This window comes from Euprymna scolopes, chromosome 3, assembly GCF_053919585.1.
Source record: "Euprymna scolopes isolate OS-2025 chromosome 3, ASM5391958v1, whole genome shotgun sequence".
In the NCBI taxonomy this organism is placed as follows: Eukaryota; Metazoa; Mollusca; class Cephalopoda; order Sepiida; family Sepiolidae; genus Euprymna; species Euprymna scolopes.
In genome coordinates, this window is record NC_136484.1 from 38,435,860 (window position 1) to 38,456,850 (window position 20,991).

General features: G+C 36.4%; 1 protein-coding gene across 3 annotated transcripts in view; it reads left to right on the top strand.

The window, feature by feature from the left end:
• Nucleotides 1-1,105: 1,105 nt before the first annotated feature.
• LOC145254564 (uncharacterized) overlaps nt 1,106-20,991 on the top strand; it is a 28,608-nt gene continuing 8,722 nt past the window's right edge. For 2 of the 3 annotated variants that reach the window (XM_080113165.1, XM_080113174.1), the window contains exons 1-3: nt 1,128-1,710; nt 13,170-13,448; nt 16,697-16,780. In XM_080113165.1, coding sequence (XP_079969291.1) covers nt 1,578-1,710; nt 13,170-13,448; nt 16,697-16,780 — 496 coding nt within the window. In that variant the 5' untranslated portion in view covers nt 1,128-1,577. Of the gene's footprint in view, nt 1,711-13,169; nt 13,449-16,696; nt 16,781-20,991 lie in introns of all 3 variants that reach the window. The other variant, XM_080113155.1, reaches the window with a different exon arrangement.

Sequence of the window (20,991 nt, forward strand, 5' to 3'; positions counted from 1 at the left end):
TGCTTTTACTTGCTTGGTTGAATATAGTGTTTGTCGAAACAAGTCACACATGACGTAAAATCCTGTCAAACTTTAAAGAGCTGACACTGTTTAATGTCTATTACTAGCAGAGAGACGTGACGTTGGCCGGGATTAAATTATGATCGACGAATATTTAACACTCTCGGATTTTATTGTAATCGAAACCCGTGAAATCGTCTATTTCTAAATCAAATCGATTGACTAACTGCTCTAATTGGTGCACCATCGCATTGCATCGGGAGAAAGCTTCACATGCTTCCCTTGAATTCTTAAACTTCTTGAGCTAAAAAGAAATAGTATATTTTATATCCCTAACAACCGTCATATTTATATGTGTGTGGGGTGTATGTATACTAGCAGGGTGGCCGTCGTTGCCTGGTCATAAAATACACATGTATAATATTTTAGTTCATGCAGAGTTCTTATTTATTATTATCGATCTAATTCCAATGTATATTAATGGTTTCAAAGATGTAAAAAAGACAAATTATAATTAGGGTACCATCCGCAAATTTCGAACCCAGAATGTTTAGCGCTCCAACCTCAGTCGCTATTTATCTCGTTACTGTTTGAGCTACTGACAGATGGATACGAAAGGTAATAAATTCTGCGACTTTTAGCCATGAATATTTTCTTATGCGCATGTGTAATGGTAGCTGATGTAGAAATATTTTATTCTACTTACCGAAATATTTGGTTTCGAGTTCGACCACGTAGCAGCACGTTTTTTTTTTCTGGCTAAAAAACAAATCGAAAATAGGCTACAAGTACAACTATCCTATATATCCAGTTTTAAAGGAGTTTGGTAGAGATTTTTCGCACATACACCGATAGGATAACACACACAGATATATATATATATATATATATATATATATATATATATATATATATACACATTATGGTAGTGTATATATATCAATAAGAATTTAAGCCATGCGAATTGACTCAAATATTAAGCATATATTTTTGTAACGTTTTAAATCTTTACTATATATTGGATCCAACATAGTATAATAATAAATACGAAATCTGCATTAATCAAAACATCATATTTAATCATATTTTGCGACCGGGAAATTCCGGCCAACCTCCTAGAATATATTAGTACTGAAAGTGATATTTTAATTGAAGAAGTTTTCTCTTCTCAGTCAGTAAAGAATAACTCTCTTCGGCCTAAGATAGGTTTATTTTTTGGCCCCAGCTCATAGTGTCCCTTTTGGGTGAACTGTATTTTCTCTACATTACCGAATGTCATTGTGCCTAACTCTGCCATTTTGGGGACAAAATCACATAAACACGATTGAAATGCATTAAAAGTCTCTTATGGTCACGCTTGGATTCACATCGACAAATCTGACTAAATTTCATTTACAACGAAGTAAGGTATAATATGCTATATATATAACATTTAAAAAAACGTGTTTTGTACAGACGACTTCCTTGTTGCAGGGAAAATGAAACTAAACTGACTGAAGAGGCAACTATACTTTGTCAGCTTATGTTAAATAAACTTTGACTTCCGAGCAAGAGTAGACGCTGAAAAAATACTCAATATGAAAACGCTTACGATATTCCTTACGACGACACTGCATCTATGCTATATGTTTGCAAGCAGCACTGGTGCGGTTATTATAAATGAAATATCCGAAAGAAATTCTCCTGAGATAAAAGAGATTGTAGATCAAGGTAAGAAACGATATTTTCTCAGTTTCTCCTAACGCCTACTTTGTTTTTACCGTGCAAAACCAAGAGAGGTTATACTATTTAATTAGGTTGGACTGCCTTTCTCTCGTTTGTCATTTTTTACGATATTTCAGTCGTTAAAAACTCCGGTCTGTTCAAACTTTTTTTTTTACATAAGGGTCACCAATTATCAGGTCATTCGAAGACAAGAGTTAATGAATGTACGGTAGTCAATGGGATAATATCTTAGTAATCGTTAGTAGTCAAAATTTGGTAAATTGGATTACTTAAGGAGACGGTTTATAAGAATTTGTTTACGTTGGACGTGAAGACTACTAAATTGTAGTCAGACGGAAAATAGGCAAACGGATGAGAGTTCCACACTTCTAAGAAAAAAGCTTTGTTTATGAATACTACGTTTTGGTTCAGCACAGATAAAGAGTGTGTGAAATTATTGACAGATACATAGTAATAATGTCTTCCCCTACAGCGAGGAAATTAGACATGCCATACCTGTAATATTCTCTGGTAGAGGCGCCTAAATGGATTAGCAATAAACTACCCTCCTTTCAATGCGAGGAGCAGTGGACATCTTAGAAATTTGCAATCACACGACGTTGTACAGAGAGAAATTTTTAAAAAATTATGCACAAATCAAACATGGCTATATATATATATACTAGCAGAGCGCCTTACATTGCCCGGTTGTAAAATACGCTAAAATATAATATTTTGAATACAGATTCCGTATTTATTATTATATTGAACCCAATATGTAGTAATGATTTTAAAAAGTAAAAAAAAATTGAGACGTGCGCCACCACAAGGAATCGAAACCAAAACATTTAGCTTACGATTTATTTTTTCTTTCGAAGTTAATGCCTGAGGTATAGGGACATATTTTCTGCAAGCCTAACATTTAAACATAAACCAGTAGCAATTCGTTACGAATGCATATTCGTAATACCATCGTTCAACATTCACCTGGCAAATTTCATTTTTTTTGATTTTCAGAGTTTTGCACAGATTTTCCACGGCTAATACCCAAATAAAAAGTTTCACATGATTTCAAATACCCTATATATTAGGTTTCATGTCTGTAGACCAAGAACTGATAGGAAATTTTAAACGATCTATTTAAGCATATATATATATATATATATATATATATATTTAAATAAGGGAGTAGTCACCAACAATGTGTATTTTTTAACATTATTTTATTATTCCGTGTCTTGGTTTTTCATTGAGAATTACGTTTGGATCATTGTAATAATGTTTTTAAGTCATTGAAATCGTTTACGCGCGTTTCAGACGGTCTGTGATGCGTCCTCGTCAGAAATTATTTTCAAATGTGTAAAAATGGCGATTTTCGTAGTTAGTTTGAAGTTTTTCCAAGGCGTGGAGGCTTCTAGGTCTTTATTATACATTGGTATGCTGAATTTTTATTGCTTTTTTTATTTGGTTTGTCCAGGGAGATTTTGACCTCGCTGTAGTCAGTCGCTATCTTTTTCTGCTAATGTGTTTTTTTTCCTTTAGGGTGGGGTAGGGTGTGTGTATGTGTGTGTATGTGTGTGTGTGTTCGTGTGTGTTTATGTGTGTGTGTGTGCGCGCGCGTGTGTGTGTGTTTGCTTTTATTGGTTTGGGAATGTGTATATTGTTTTATAGTATTTTGGGGTTATTTGCTTCCTTAGGAAGGCGGCTGTGGTCCGAGGTCGTTACTAATGTGTATGTGTGGGGAGGGGGGGCTGGCTCTTCTGAAGTAAGGGTAGGGGTGCTTTCATTCTATTTTGATATTTATTTTTTGGATTCTTGGATTTTAGTATTGTGATTTTTCGTTTTAGTCTTATGTTTGTTTAGAAAGAGGGGTGTATTTAAAATAGGGGATTTTTTAATGTTTCTATTTATTTTTCTCCCTATGTGGGTATGGCCAGACCCAGGATCGGTTCCTAGTGTGGGAAAGATTTTGTTCCCTAGAGGGGGGGCATTGGAGGGGGTGTAGGTATGGGAGGGCGATGATAGAAGGGAAGATAGTCGTTTCAGTCATGAGGGGGTTCTCCTCCCCTGACTGAGGAGGGAGCGAGGTGTTGGAACATATATTATACTATGGTACTAGGTGTCTCCTAGTGTTGTTGGTTTCGAGGTTAAGTAAGGTTGGTATTGTTCAGTGTGTTGTATTAGAGATAGGGGTGTTATGTCTGTGTATGGTTGTATGCGCGCACGTGTGTGTGTGTTTTAATGTGTCGGTTCTGATTTATGTGTGGGTGTGTATATGTGTATGTGTATGGGTGTGCATGCGAGTGTACCTTGCATTTCATGTTTTTGTGTGATGGTATTAGGTTCTGTTCAGTTCAGGAGTGAATTTGGTGATGAAGTTTTTTTTCCTGTGTAAGATTGTCATTATTCAAAACACGTACACACATGCAGTGGAAACAGCTTCAAAATACTGCCAATCTTACAGGTTGCTTTATATATTTATATATGTATTACAGAAGATTATAACAACTTGGTTTCAAATAAAAAAAAAATGAGAAAAATATGTGATCCTATTTGTTGATCTCCTGAACCTCTGTTGTGTCTGTCTTTTCCGAGATACAGCCACGAATGTAGGCCGAGGAGAGTCCGTAAAAGCTGATGATGTGTTGTTGTTTACGGTGGTGACACCGGGTGTATGTTTGTTGTTCTTATATTTTCGAACACACACACACACACACACACACACACACACACATATATATATATATATATATATATATATATATATATAGGTGTGTTTGTGTCTAATGGTTAAATAAAATAAGTCGTTCTCCTGAGTGTTTGTTTCATACCAACATTAGACCAACAGTGTGTTGAGCGTAATTGGCTAGGATGACCTTGCTCTTATATGTTAAAAGTTATTTTTCTGTGCTGTTCAAAGAGGTCGACGCAGGACTTACTCGATCTATAAGTAGGGTTTTGTTTATTGCTAATCACCTAAGAAGCTCTAGCGAGTGAATATCGGCAGGCTACTTATGCATTCTTGGTCAGATATTTTGCTCCTTCAAATAACAAAGAGCCTGGATCAAATTAAGAAATAGGCTCGGCAAGCACTAATATCGATATGTTAGACGTGTTACTATTTGAGTCTTACTCAAAATCTGCTAAATTGGTTTTATAAATTAGAAATTTATTTACACATATTTAAGTTTTAAAATTATATTTAAAAAAGAAAATTTAAAATCACTGTTGAAAGAGCTAAAACTATAAAAGAACATTAAATAAATTATAATTTCAATTATTATTATTATTATTATTATTATTATTATTATTATTATTATTGGCTCACATGGAGTTTTCACACAAGTAAACAAACGATCTGATCGGTAACCTGTGGTGTTCTCTGGAAGCTGGGTGTCAACAAGCCTCCCCAGCGTCCAGCTCTCTCCACCTCCTTCGATAGCATTTGCAAATGAATATTCGTCATCGCAACAGCCTCTTACCATTGATTTCTCGCTGGAAGTGGCCATTGGTTTATACTGAAATTTGAGTGGCACTAAGCCTCCCCAGGGTCCCAGTTCTCTTCGCGCTTGTCCAGCCGAGGTCTGGCCAGCGCTCTCTCCTCGGTCTTTTAATTCTTCTCTGACCATTCTCGGCTCTCTGGTATCAGTTTTCTATTGGGATGAACGGTGATGAGACAATGGGGGATGCATGATGGGGGTGTAGAACTTGTAGATATGCAGCTTCGGTGTTCTTCATTCTCTGTAACGCTTATTCGTTATATTGTCTTCTTGTATTATTCTCCGCATTCAAGGGGTTTCCTTAATATTTCAGCCGTTTTCATTATCGTTAGCCGTTGTATTTTTGCAGCAATTCCTCTGATTCCGGTTTCTTGCATTCCTTTTTCGAAGTTTTTCGGAATTGTTCTTAGTGCTCCTACTATTATCGGTATTATTTTGATTTTCTTCATCATCCAAATCCCTTTTAACTCTCTGGCTAGCTCTGTGTATTTGCTTCGTTTCTCCTTTTCTTTCATACTCACCCTGTGGTCAGCTGGGACAGCAAAGTCTACGATTTCATAGGATTTTTCTTTCTTGCTAATTATTACGACATCTGGTCTTCTTGCTTAAATGGGTTTGTCCGTCTTTATGTCCATGTCCCATAGGATTTTGTGGTTCTCGTTTTCAAGTGATGTTGCGGTTTTATGCTTGTACCATTTGTCTGTACGCTCAAAATGCAGTTGTTTGCACAATTCTCAGTCCATCGCCCTCCCTACTTGGCCATGCCTGTTTTGTATTCCTTGTAGGCCAGTTTGCTGCATTCACTTACTAAATGATTTATCGTTTCGTCTCTTTGTCCACAGAGTCTGCATTTGCTGTTTTCTTGTGTTTTATCGATCTTTGCTTTGATATGGTTGGTTCTTATCGCGTTATCTTGTGCTGCAGTTATTAGAGATTCAGTTTCTAGATTTATATACCCTTTTCGCATCCATGTCCAGGTGTTTTCATTATTCTCATCTTTTGTCTTTCTTATGAATCTTCCGTGGATTTGTTTCTTTTCCTATTGGCTCACAGGGAGCTTTCACACATGTCATCAAAAGTATCTCCTTAAAAACAACCTGTGGTGTTCTCTAGAAGCATATTTCCAGTACTCCCTACCTCTGCTGATAACATTCGCAAAAATGTTCGCTATCGCAACAGCTGCTTACCATTGATTTTTCGGTGTCAGCAGCTATTGATCTCCACTGAAATTTGAGTGGCAATAAGCCTCCCCAACGTCTCAGTTCTCTCTCCTCGATATTTCCACCTTCCTTGACCATTCTCGACTATCCGGCATCACTCTTTTGGGGGCGGTGATGGAGAAATTAGATGATGGATCAGAGCATGAGGCCATAGAGGACTTGTAGATATGCAGCTTCAATGTTCTTCGTTCCATGTAACGCTTCTTCATGTTTTGTCTCTGAAGCAGTTTCTCTGGCTCGCGCATGTGACTCATGTGTATTAATCTCCTCATTCAAGGGTCTTCCTTAATATTTCAGCTGTTTTTATTATCGTTATTTTTTTTTTTTTTTTTGCTACCATTAATCTGCTTCCAATTTCTCCCATTCTGTTTTCAAAGTTTTCTTTTCGGAATTGTTCCTAGCTCTCCTACTATTATAGGTACTATTTGATTTTCTTCATCGTCCAAATCCCTTTTAACACTCTGGCTAGCTCTATGTATTCACTCCGTTTCTCTTTTTCTTTGATATTTACCCCGTTGTAAGCTAGGACAGTAAAGTCTGCGATTTGACAAAACCTTTATTTCTTGTTAATTAGTACGACATATTGTATTCTTGCCAGTATGAGTTCATCCGTTTGTACCACTTGTCTGTGCATTCGAGATGCAGTTGTTTGCATAATTCCCAGTGTACTGCCCTCCCTACTTGATCGTGCCTGCATTATTATATTCTTTTTGGGTCAGTTTGCTGCATTCGCGTACTATATTATTTATCCTTTCGTCTATTTGTCCACAGAGTGTGCATTTGCTGTTTTCTTGTGTTTTATCGATCTTTGCTTTGGTGTAGTTGGTTCTGATCGAGTTATCTTGTGCTGCAGTTATTATGAATTCAGTTTCTCAGTTTAGTGTCCTTTTCGCATCCATGTCCATGTGTTCTCGTTATTCTCATCTTTTATCATTCTTATGAATCTTCCCTGTAGTTATTTCTCTTCCTGTTTTTTTTTTCTTTTTATCGTTTTATCCTTCGTCTTTCTGTTTTCGGTTGTATTGATCTTTTCAATGCCTCTTGCTGCCATAATTATCCTTTTAGTATTTTGCATTATGTATTTTTCTAGTTCTTTTTATTGTGTCATTCACCGCACAGTCTTCTATACAAACCAGTTCTCTCTCGCCGTAGAGTCTGTCATTATTATTATTATTATTATTATTATTATTATTATTATTATTATTATTATTATTATTATTATTATTATTATTAATAATAATAATAATAATAATAATAATAATAATAATAATAATAATAATATTGTTAGTGCGTGTTCTATACTTTCTCCAGAAGAGTACACATCTCGTCATGACCAAGTTTGTACAAATCTGCACTAGAGATTGTGCCAAAAGTTTGGAATCCAATTGATGGACAAATGGTACAAACGTGACCCTGAAGGTGTAGTGCAAAATGAGGACGTAGGTATTCTCGGGAATTTCATATGAAATAAATATAACAACAACAGCAATAATAATAATAAGAAGAAGAGGAAGAAGAAGGAGAAGAAGATGAAGAATTTTTCAGCTAAGCCCAGGGTGAATATCAAAGAAAAGGAGAAACGGAGCAAATACACAGAGCTAGTCAGAGAGTTGAAAGGAATGTGAAAGATGAAGAAAATCAAAATAATACTTATAATAGTAGGAGCACTAGGAAAAATCCCGGAAAACTTTGAAAAAAGAACGGGGGAAATAGGGATCAGGGGCATGACTGGAAAAATACAACGAACAACAATAATGAAACAGCTGAAATATTAAGGAAAACCCTTGAATGTGGAAGCTAACACATAAGAACCACAAGCATAGACCAGACAAACTGCTACAGAGACAAAACATAAAGCGTTGCATGGAACCAAGAACATTGAAGCTGCATATCTATAAGTTCTCTAACCTCACCCTTATCCCCCATTACCACATCGCTGTCCCCTTCCCCCCAAACAAAATTGAGAACAAATAGCCAAGTAGTCAAGGAGGAAAGACCGATGAGTGAGCCCTGACCAGACCTTCAATGTATGTGCGAAGAGAACTGAGAACTTGGGGAGGCTTGTGGTCATTAAAATTCCAGTAAACACTAATGGCCACTGCCAAGGAGAATTCAATGACAAGCAGCTGTTGCGATAATGCAAATTTATTTGGAAATTATATCGAAAGAGGTGGATAGTACTGGAAAATCTGGGGAGACTTGTTGTCACTCAGCTTCCACGGAACACCACAGGCTGTATTCAATGCGATCTTTGATGACCTGTGTGAAAGCTCCGTGTGAGCCAATAATAATAATCTAATGAACAGCATTGGTTGTTGTCAGTGAGTAATATCTTCTGATGAGGACAAATAATAGAAATATTTTGAGAAATATGCGACCAAAAATAACGATTGAGACTATACAGCAGACGGGAAAGAGCAACCGAAATCTTAAGGAAAACTTTAAATTCGAAAAAAAAAACATCCAAAAAAAATCGCTCCACTTAACTTAAGAATACTTAATTTGAAATGGAACGAATGAAAATGCATCGATTGAGCACACGAGCCCAAGAAAAGTGAAACTATTAGAAACTACATAATATGACGTCTTTTCCCATAAAATGCGGCAGACATCTCGGCTGGTACTACTTTTAGATGGAAAGAAAGCAATGATCAGAACATACACTTGAAGAGTGTGAGAGTCTAGGAACCTTAGTGATGCTTATTGTCAATGAAATTAGCAAGAATACCAACGGACGTTTTTAGAGAGAAATCAATCCTAGACTGTCAGGATAACGAAAAATGGTTTGCAATTTTAAATTAAAGTGGTGGAGAAAATCTGAGGAGACATGTTTTCACTCAAACTGTGAGTTCATTTTTTTTTAAATTAAACATCAAATGTAGCAGCAAATCCTGGGAGCATCAACCTAAAGAACAATTGGAAATGGCTTATATATCATACGTTACGACCATGTAATCCCTACAGCCACCTACCTTGAAAATGCTGCTGTCAAACCTTACATAATAATATGGAATAAGTCAGAGAGAGTGGCAGCCTTGGTTGAAATGAGTGCCCCTAATGATGGAGGTCTGAACAGAGCTGAAATGGAGAAACAGACCAAATATCAAGGTCTCATGTATGATATGAAAAGAAACTGGAATCTTCGAGAGATATCAATCATAGCAGTTATTACAGGTGGCACAGGGTTTATGAAGAAGAACCTGAAGTCCTACCTAACTAATATTCCTGGTGAACCAAATGCAAAAGAGATCCAGACAATTACGCTTAAGGGAACAACGAGGATACTAAAAAGAGCTCTCGGTTTGTTTCGATAAAAAGCAGGGCAATGTTGGCAGCTGGTTTGGCTGCCCCATACCTAGCGTTACAATCTTTAAAGAAAGAAAAATTTTTAAAAGTTAATACCAACTGTATCAATGCATAAGCAATGCGTAATCACTGATGATAATATATGTAAAAACTCCACCTGAGTGCAGAATACGTTTTCTATATTTTCTAGAAATTTTATTCTTGTTTCAATTTCTTATTTTTACTATAAGTCATCTTGATAATCATTTCGGATCTTTTACAAGTATATTAAAAAGTAATTATAGTTGCATCGTATCAAAATATGTAATATCAAATTATATAATAATATAATAAAAACAGAAAATAGAAAATAGAATTGAGAGAAAATCATATCATTGTTACACGACAGCTACTGCTTCCAATAACAACTGAAACAAAATATAGTTACGATTAAAAAATGTAAGATGGATTTAAATTTGATCGTACATTAAAAATTAAGAATTACCTCGTGACCGTTTTAAACAAACAATATTAATCAGCAAAATACACTACTGAAAACTGGATCATTTTATATTTTTAAATAAGTTTCTGTAATATCATGAGAAGCATTTTATATAAAACAATGCACGGTATCACACTCTCCCTCGAAACTAGCGCACAATAAATGTATTTGGTGACCTTATATCCACCACAAAACTGGCTTGGATTCTCTATTTACACAGATGCAGCGGGCAGCACAACTCATAGCTTCTCTATATCTCACAAAATGTTACGTTTCCAACCCGTTTACCTGGCCAGCAAGAACAACACGCATCACTTCGAGATCTGTTTCTGACCACAGTTCCCGATGATTGTATAACTAATGCTGACAGCCCACTTTGGTACACTGATCATGCAGTGATAATGGTCGAAATCGCCCTAAACTCTAGACCAAAAACTGAAGACCAGTGCTCAAAAACAACGAGATATTATAAAAATGCTGACTGGGAAGCCATCAAAGATCTTATCAGAGATGCTCCATGGGGAAATAGTTTTTCTCTTCCTGCTGAACAGTGCGCAAATGAGACCACTGAATGGTTCAAAACGGCAATTGAAGCATATGTTCCTATGCGGAAATTTTATAGCAAGCTCCACTCTCTCCAATGGTTTACTTCTACTTGCGCAGCTGCCATTGCTCAAAGGGAGCATGCATACAGCAGATTTAACCGACATAAGTCCAGTTCAAACATACAGAAGTATATAGTAGCTAAAAGTAACGTTAAGAAAAAAATAGCGACAGCTAAGAGAGAATTTACGGAAACCACTAAAAAACGCATCGAAGCACAGAAAGTAGGAACTCGTGACTTCTGGAAAATCTACAACAGTGTAGTAAATAATGGGCAATCAACAATTCCCCCTCTAACTAACAATCACGAGGTTGTTTGCTCAGTAACCAAGAAAGCTAACATACTTGCCCGTCAGTTTGCCTCAAACACCACACTGGGCCCTCTAACCACCTCCTACCTGACTTTCCTTTGCGGACAGATTCCAGACTAGACGATCTGAAAATCACCTCTGCTCAGGTGCCTGCTATCATAAAAAAAACTTGACACTTCAAAAGCATTTGGACCCGATCTCATCCCAGTTATGCTATTTAAAAAGTGCTCAGCCGAAGTAGCTCCAGTCTTCTCCAAACTCTACAACAAATGCCTTAATGAATCTTATTTTTCAGGTTGTTGGAAATATGCTTCCGTGGTACCAGTATTCAAGAATTCTGGCAATAGAACTGACATCAAATTCTCGCCTCATTAGTCTCCTCCAACTTTTCGCCAAAATATTCGAGACCATAATTAACCGAACCCTATTCCATCACCTTACAGATGCTAAACTTCTGACTGACCAACAATATGGATTTAGACATGCCCGTTCCACCGCAGACATCCTAACTGTAATCTCTGAACTATATACCATTCACTGGACAAAGCGGGAAAGCGGGGGGGAGCAGAGCGGTAGCTCTAAATATATCTAAGGCTTTGGATAGGGTATGGCATGAGTGTCTCCTCAGGAAAATTAGATCATACGGTATTATTGGTAGAATACTTTACATAATTAAATCCTTCTTAGATAATAGAAAAATCCAGGTCCTCAACGGTCGTACATCTAAACAATACCTCTATTGTTCTTAATATTTATAAATGACCTCCCCGACAAAACTGCCTCTGAGATGGGTATATATGCTCATGAGACAACACTCTATAACAGGAACGACAGGAAAACAAATGAACACATATCTAAATGGCAGAAACACTAGCGGATGACCTCCAATCTGTAGTGGAATGGGGACAAAAATGCATGGTCACATTCAATGCCACCAAGACTAAACTGGTTTCCTTCAATAATTACAAGAAACCTTCTCTGCCACTAATAGCAATGATCAATGACTCTTTATCTCAAACATAGTCTTTATCTCAAACATCTTCGCCTAACTTTCACAGGAAACATGAGTTGGAACAATTATATTGAAGGTATTGTCAGGACCGCTGCGAAGGACGTAAGGTCTCTCTCCCGTGCTAGAAAACTACTAACACCCGAAAGTGTCCTGTACCTCTATAAGGCCACCATTCGCCTATGTATGGAGTATTACTGTCACATTTGGGCTGGTGCATCTTCTACTAGTCTCTCGCTCCTAGACAAGGTTCAAAAGACAGTCGCCAATCTGATAGGCCCATTAATTGGCATCTAAGCCTCTGTCCCATTAATGAAATATTGCATCCCTCTGCCTGTTCTACAAGTATTTTAATGGTGAATGCACTGGCGAACTGCAGACGCTGGTGCCCCTAGGACGTAGACACCCTCGACCAACCCGGCAGGCAGCTAAATACCACCCCCACACAGTAGAGATCCCTAGATGTAAAAGACTTTTCTACTCCAGTAGTTTTTCCCAGGACCGTTGGACGCTGCAATTCCATTCCAGGCCCTTGCTTCTCCAAATGTACTGACATGCAGGAGTTCAAGTGTAACGTGAACCGACATCTTGCTGCTCAAATCCCTACATAGTACGCCAGTAGTTGTAGCCCCTGATAGTAGCCCCCTACACCAAAATGGCAATTTGCCTTGTTTGGGGTGAAAATGTAATTTTAAAAAATTCTGCTAATTACCAATAAATGAAAGATAGTATAGGTAGTTTAGTAGTAAGTGAAAGATGAAGTAAGCTAATAGTTTGTTTGTTTGTTTGTTTGGTTTTTTTTTTAACTATTTACGATTATTTTGAATATAGATGTAATGAGATATTGAAGAAAAAATGTCCTCGGCGTGAAATATAATCTGACATATGTTAACATCCATCTGATAAACGAAACCACCTACTAGACATCTGCCCAAGACACATAAAATTTCTAAGGGAAAGCTGACGAAAGTTTATCTATAAGAGTAAAAAGTAAAGAGAAAAGTAATATTTTTATTTTCTTTGTTTTCATTTTAGGAAACCGAGCTTTTGCCCAGCAGTTTCTTGACAACGCAGTGCCAGACATATTATATGAGAAGACCCTGCTAAAAGATCACGCTCTTGTTGAAAGCCTCAAGAAAAATGGTGTTCAATACATGTCCTCCTTGAAAGTTAAAGAAATCGACACCCTGACAGACGAAGAGGGGATATCTAAAACCGTCGTTGATTCCTTCATAAACGACATCGTTGGTATGAATTGTATTTGGGATGCAAACATTTTAAAATGTTGTCAGTCAAAAGTTGCAAGCGAGAGCAGTAAGTTTCGCCTTAAATTCATTTCATTGGAAATTCAACGTTTTAAACCTATTAACACTAAAGCATGTTTTTGCTTTATTAAATCGACTAATACATTCCACAAGTCCCTTAACCTTCGGGGTCGTGGGGACGCTGCATTATTTCATGCAGCGTCTCTTGGGCGGCGAGCATCCCTCTACAAGCTCAACTAATTTACTCAGCTAATATATTATAGAATTGTGAACTTTATATAATACTAGCATGGGTGCCCGGCGTTGCCCTGCTGTTTTGAGCTGTAAGTTGATCAAAAGAAAAAGAGGTAGTAGGAAGGCAGGCTCGAACCCGTACCGCGAAGGAGAAAAAGAACGGGGAAAAACCAGAAATGACGTAGGTGTTAATTAAGGCTAGACAATCGAAAAGAGGGAATGGCTTTCAAAAATATTAGTGAAAAAAGCGACCTCTCCCTGTAGAACAGTGCGCAGTTGAGGGTGGATAAATTAATGTTTTTAGCCAATTTTTCGGTATTTGTCGTCTGAAGGGTCGAGCTTCAAAACAATATTGATCTTGTGAAAATCTGTCGCCTCTGTTGAAAGTTTTAGGCAGACACGCAAACATACATACATATATTTATATATTAGTTGATCAAATTTTCGACCCAAACCGATTAAAAGGCTTGTTCTATCTCTGAAGACCCTTTATGCAATATTTCAAATGTTTAGACCAGAAATTGTCTGAGTAATTTGGTAAAGACTTCAGCAGTCAAATTCTTTTTAACTTTTACCCCTATTATGACACAATAACATTTATTGTTTTGGACTCAAATTAAGTTATTATGTTAGATCCATGTCCAAGGAACATATATCTAAACTTTTAATTCTTTATACCCTACATTGACGGAGAGTTTGGTAGACTTCTCAATGGTCAAATCGTTTAACTTTGACTGGTTAACAGCCAAATTCCTGCACGAAAACAGATTACGAATGTTTTCCCAAATCTCAGTATCCTGTATATCAAATTTCGAGTCTTTAGACTGAAAATTGATAGAGTTATTGCGTAGGGAAACGCACACAAACAGACACACAGAGAAAGACAGACACTTCCAGTTTTATAGATATAGATTGAGTTGTTATTCGGATTTTCATGTTAGACTGTTGTATCTTGGTAAATTTTGTCTCTTATTTATGATGATGTCAACTTGGATTTGCTTCATTCGAAAACTCAAGGTTGCCATGAAAAATAAATTGTTTGCTGTAAAAAGCTGTTTCCCACGTTTATATCTTGCCTTCAAATTTCGTAAAAGAATTGTAATCGGAATCAATCCTGTGACACAAAGCAGAGATAAAAAATATTATTTTTGTCAGAATACACTTATTTATTTTCACTCTACCTAATTCGACACTTCCTAAAGTTAAATTTGTTTCTCAGTGTTGCTCTTTAATGTTGTTTAAATGTGAGGGCAATTTAGAAAACTTTCAAGTATTTAGGTATCTATGGATGAAACACTATGTCAAACGGTGTCTTTATCATTTCCCCAGCTGAAAGCAGAATCGGTAGGTTTTCGTTACAAGTAATTACGAATACTTTCCATTGATTCGAACCTGGTGTTTTGTCCCATGTAATCTTTGTCGACAATATTTAAGTTTGTCATGCAGCACATTGTTTAGCGTTGATTACTCGTTAGCGCCGAGCAATGACGTTCACAAAATATTGGATGACAATTAGTACACTTAGGTCCTAATCCTTTTCGCACTTACCCCGTGGATTGTAACGTTGTCCGGGAACGAACATGTTGTAGCCTCAGTCACAAAACTGACAAAGAATAGAAAAGAACTTCAACTTTCTTTTTTTTTACTGTACAAAAACATTTATTTTCTCATTCTCTCGTTACCGCTGTGACGTTTTTACATGATCGTTTTCTCGAACGTCCAGTCGAACGTCATCGGCGTTTGTAACGTGATCGTTTTCTCCGACGGGCTATCTTCTTTTTATAGACGCCTTGTTCTTCATTCCTCATCGGGGCGTCATTTCGATCACGGCTCGGTAATTGCATGTAGCTGTACGCGCTCTGTTACAGGATGTTTGCTTAGCGTTTTCGCTCCTCGGTCTTTCCCTCCTCCTTGACCATCGTTGACTATTAAGTGTGGTGCAAGTTGTTTTTTTTTGGGGGGGGGTGACTTAAAGTCATAGAGTTATTATTATTATTATTATTATTATTATTATTATTATTATTATTATTATTATTATTGCTAACTACTTGGTTGTAAGTTCGAAATGAGTAATCCAATTTACTTCACTCGCAAAGTTTGGTAACTTTCACATAGGCTTTCCTATACATACCCCACCCCCCTGTAAGTACCGGATTCTAAACACAATCGGTAAAAATAGAAAAGATGTGATAAAAAATAATCATACCACAGTGATTAATACAAATATATTTTTACAATCATAATAATACAACCATAATTACGTTGAGATCCCGATTTCCGTGAAATCACAAAGGTAAAGAGACATATGCCCGGCCAGTACTAAATGCCTGGTTATTTGTGAAGACCATCGGTTTTGAGTAAAAAGACAAAAAAAAAACAAAAAAAAAAAACAACTGTTTAAATTTAGATTAATCAACAATTTAATTGTATACAAAAAACACAGATATTATTTAAGCATAAATCACCGAACGATTGTTGACTTGCCGTAAACCCCCCAAATACGAATATATATAGTATTATTACTTATGTGAACGTGTGTTATTTATATTAATATTTGTTTTGTTTTTTCTTTTCCGTTCATCTTTTTCTCCGAAACTACTCGACTGATTTGTATAGACATTTTTTAGGAAAGGGAGTAGCGAACTAAGTGCCATGATATCTGTTTGATGCATCGTCACGGTTTAATAGGTAATAATAGGGATTAATAGATACAATATAAAAATAACAGGGGTGAGTGAATACATTAGCACCTCTACTCTAATTTTTTTCTTGGGAACTACTGGCCTGATCGGGCTGGACTTTTGTGTGAAACTTTACAATGAAACGGTGCAGCGAAATAAATATTATAGTATCCGTTTATGCATAGTTAAAGAGTAATAGGTATCACTATGGATTTGTATTTAATGCAACATTTAACGCAGATTTAATAATACTCAGCCATTTTGCCTTAAGCACGTCCAGTAAGTAAACTAGTTATACCTTTTACCAGTTTTAAGTCTTGCTCACTTATATTTTTAAAATTATTTCACATTCATTTCACATTTTTTCTTTAATAAATAATAGCATGCCTTTTTGCTGAATTCCTGAATGAGAGAATTATACTGTCTCGTCACATTGGCGGCAAAATATTGTGGACAAAGTTTTTCCGTAAGTATTTGTTTTTTTACTTGTTTTTTTATAAGCCAATCGTACATATTGAGTTATCTAACCAGAGTTTTACTCCATATTAATTAAAGGTATAAAAGTAAGAGGGATTTTCAGACCTAAATCCAAAATATGTACTAAAGGAACTAGAACAGTAATTTTTATTCACAAGGAAACACCTTTATAATTAAAAAAAATATATATATATATCATACAGTAAAACCCCGGGATACGGTAGCCCTAGAATACGTTTTTTGAAGGTTACAATGTGGAATACGACGTTTTTTCTGCGCCCCGATTACGGTATTTGCCTCGCCTTACGGTGTTTTTTTATAACGTTATTAGATTATATACATGTGTATTATATAATTTTTGATTTAAGGGTTCTACTGTAATATAACAGAGCGCATATGAGCGCTTATTAAGATATCAGCAACAGCCGAACCTGGATGGCATACGATTATATAAGCAGTAGTGATGGGACGATTCCCATATTTTTCCGGATCCGAAACAATTACCGATTCCATGCTAAATTCCCGATTCCGATACAATTACCGATTCCGATTCTGATTCTTTATAAATATGTAATTATTTAAACTATAAGATTGTTATTTTCCCCGATTTTCTTTTAGAAAAAAAACATGTTAAATATGCAGATATTTTCCTAAACGTCCAAATGCACTTCTGGAGGTTGATCTATCGATTTTAGCTTTACTGGACATTTAAAACCAATAAATATTTATTATTTTATCATCATCACCAGCAATGGAAGATTACTTTAAACAAAATCAAATAAAAAAAAGAGAATTAAAAGAATCGTTTTGGCATCCAAACATAGGCATCGATTTTTCCGATTCCGATACCAATTATGATACCGATTCCGATGCCCCCCAAATTGTCCGATGTTTTCTGATTCCCGATTCCGATTCCGATTCCGATTAATCGTCCCAACACTAATTAGCAGCAGTAGTTGCCTTCGAACATTATGCAAACTAGTAAGTGGCTCGGGCTTGCATCTGAAAAAAGAAAAAAAAGACACCATGTGGTCGGGAGAAAGAAAGTCGACATCGAATTCGATGGGTGTGTAAAGTAAAAGCGCGAATGGACTGGCTCTGGCCTGCGTGCGATAGGAAGAAATAGACACTTGTACCGAGTTAGATGTACGTGTGGCAGCAAGAGATGCTAAGTAGTGTTGAAACGAAAGAGTAATGGTAATATATGCCTTTGTTAAAACAGAAAAAAATGCCGACCCGAATTTATTTTTGTTTGTTTGTTTGTTCATTTCCGACGGTGCTGGACGGTGTGGGGGTCCGAGAGAGTTTTAAACTCTAACGAATACGGTTTGTTTTTAAGGGCAAACCAATTTCCATTTCTTAAGTTGATAAATCAATTTTTGTTTTAATAACGTTGTTCCATATTATTAGCAATGTAATTATGTTTCATTATAATCTATTCCGTACAAAACTTGGTTAGGTCCGGCAATTTGGTAATATAAAATAAGGAAAATTCAGCAAGTAAGGTCAAGCAAATTTTTACTGTGTCATTAACAATTAAATAATCTTTCTTACAATTACACTTGTATTTATTTTTTTCTATCAGTTAAAGAATTGCCTGATGTTTAAAAGTGAAAATAAGAGATTAAAACACTGCACTTCGGACCATGTGGCTTGTGTACAGCTCATGTGTTAATTAAAGTACAAGATGACACACGTTTTACATTGAAGGTTTGGACAGAATTGTTGCATTATGCTGAAACATTAGTAGACACTTTCACGAGTGCTAGAAGGTGGAACGTAATATTTGAGAAATCACACACACTATAACAGAAGTAGGTCTAAAAATAATAGGCGTAATCTCTGCGTAAGCTTAAAAAGTAGATAGCGTAGAAGTTTTCATGCCAAATTCGTAAGAGTTATTTATTTAAGCATTGGCGTAGCAGACAAGGAAAATGCATATATAGCGAATAGATAAAGTCCTTTTCGAAAAAAAATTGATGGAGTTCTGTTGCCACACCTGGGCAGGAACTACTACAAGCAGCTTATCCTGTCTTGGCAGAGTTCAAAATAGACTTCGTAGCTTAGTGGGGGATGCCCTTTTCTCTTCCCTGCAACCTCTTTCCCACAGAAGAGACGTTGCAAGCCAGTCTCTGCTTTATCGCTATTTTCATGGCAAGTGCTCGTCTGAGCTTTAATATATGCCCCCCTCGCCAAACTTTCACGAAAAACAATCGCCTAGCCAAAACCACTATCAATAATTTCCCACACCTTTTATCTTTGCCTAAACCTAAACGTACATTCCATAAACAAAAGTTCTTTCTTATAACTGCACGCTTGTGGAATTCTTTCCCGATTGACTGCTTTCCAGCTGACTACAATCTTATTGTCTTCAAGTCCAACTGAAACAAGTTCTTGATGAACCGCCCCTTTAAGTAATTAAATTTACAAAATATCCAATACTTATGATTACTACGCTATAATCCCATAAATAATGTATACCCATAAACTCTTAATCGCGAGTGGCCTTCGGGTTTTGATAATTGATGACGCCTTTGTAAACAAAACACAGAAAGTATAAGTGCACGTTTACTGCATGGGTATACTATGAAAAACAGTAATACTTAAGGACTTTTGTTTGTAGAGAGATTGAAGAGTAGAACCAGTTTTTAAAATATATTTTAAAATACCAGTTTGTGTCATACTCAAATGTTAGCGAGCGAGGTGGATGTAATACCGTACTCCTCAAATTAGTGTACATGGCTGTCACCTCAGGAGGACGCCTTTTCTGAAGACACTACACAAGATAGCCCGCAAACAGTTTGCTGAAGGCATGTCAACAAAACCCATAGATTACGGGAACCATATCCTATGGTCAGATAAGACGAAGTTTCATTTGTTTTGTTCTGATGGCCTAAAGCATGTGTGGCGACGACAAGTTGAGGAGTACAAAGATAAGTGTGTCATGCCTACAGTCAAGCATGGTGAGTGAATGTCTTGGTCTTGAGCTGCATGAGTGCTGTGGGTATTGGAGAGTTACAATTCATTAAAGGAAACATGAAATCCAACATGTACTGTCAAATACTGCAGCAGAGCATGATCCTCTCCCTCCAGAAATAGGTTCGCAGAGCAGTGTTCAAGCATGACAATGGCCCAAAACACACATCCAAGACAACAACTGCTTTACTGAAGACAGTGAGGGTAAAAGTGATGGACTGACCAAGCATGACCCCAGACTTGAACCCAATAGACCATATTTTGGGCAGGCATCCCCAAGCATAAGGTAGAGGTGCGCAAAGTCTAAAATATCCGCCGGCTCCACAACGTCGGAATTGAAGATTGGGAGAGTATTCCAGTGGCTACATGTGAAGCTCTGGTAAATTCGAGGCCCAGAAAAGTAAAGGAAGGTTTGGATAATGATAGTGGCTTCACAAAATGTTAAGAGTTGACATGTTGTATGTTAATATTGACAACTTTTCGTAAGAGGTGTACTCACTTTTGTGTCCAGGGATTTAGTTTTAATAGCTATATTTTGAGGGGAAATAAATTAACTCTATTATATATGCTGTAGATAAAATACTTTACATTGTGTCAAAAAATCATATATTCAGTATTGTCCCATTAAGAGATATACTTAAATATATTTGAGGAAATGTGATAAAAATAGCCAAAAGTTTAAAAAAACATTGAATTTAAACGAAGTTGTATATAGTGCTTAATTAAAATAGCATTATATTATTTTATTCAATTTAGGAAAACAAAATAAACATAAGTCGCTAAAACATATCTGCTGTTTCAGTTTTAAAGGGCATCGTCGGACAAAAAATACAGCCTTTTTATTACTTGGAGTCAAACAGAAGTATATAGTGATCTGACGGTGATTTTAAGATTGGAACAATAAATTTATTGTAGCGACTTATGATAATTTTGTGTTTACATGAATGAAATCATATGCATATATATACATATATATATAAATATAAATATATAATACATGCACATATATATATATATATATATATATATATATATATATATATATATATATATATATATATATATATAATACATACAGGTCCTGGATATGACCTTAAACTATATCCAGTGGTGAGGTCCCAGCTTGCGGGTTTTGGGGAGTGTGGAGCCACCCTTTAATTACCATTGCTCCCAAGTCCACTCTGACCCGGAGTGGTAGTACTTGTTAGGGTCCCAGCTATGGGT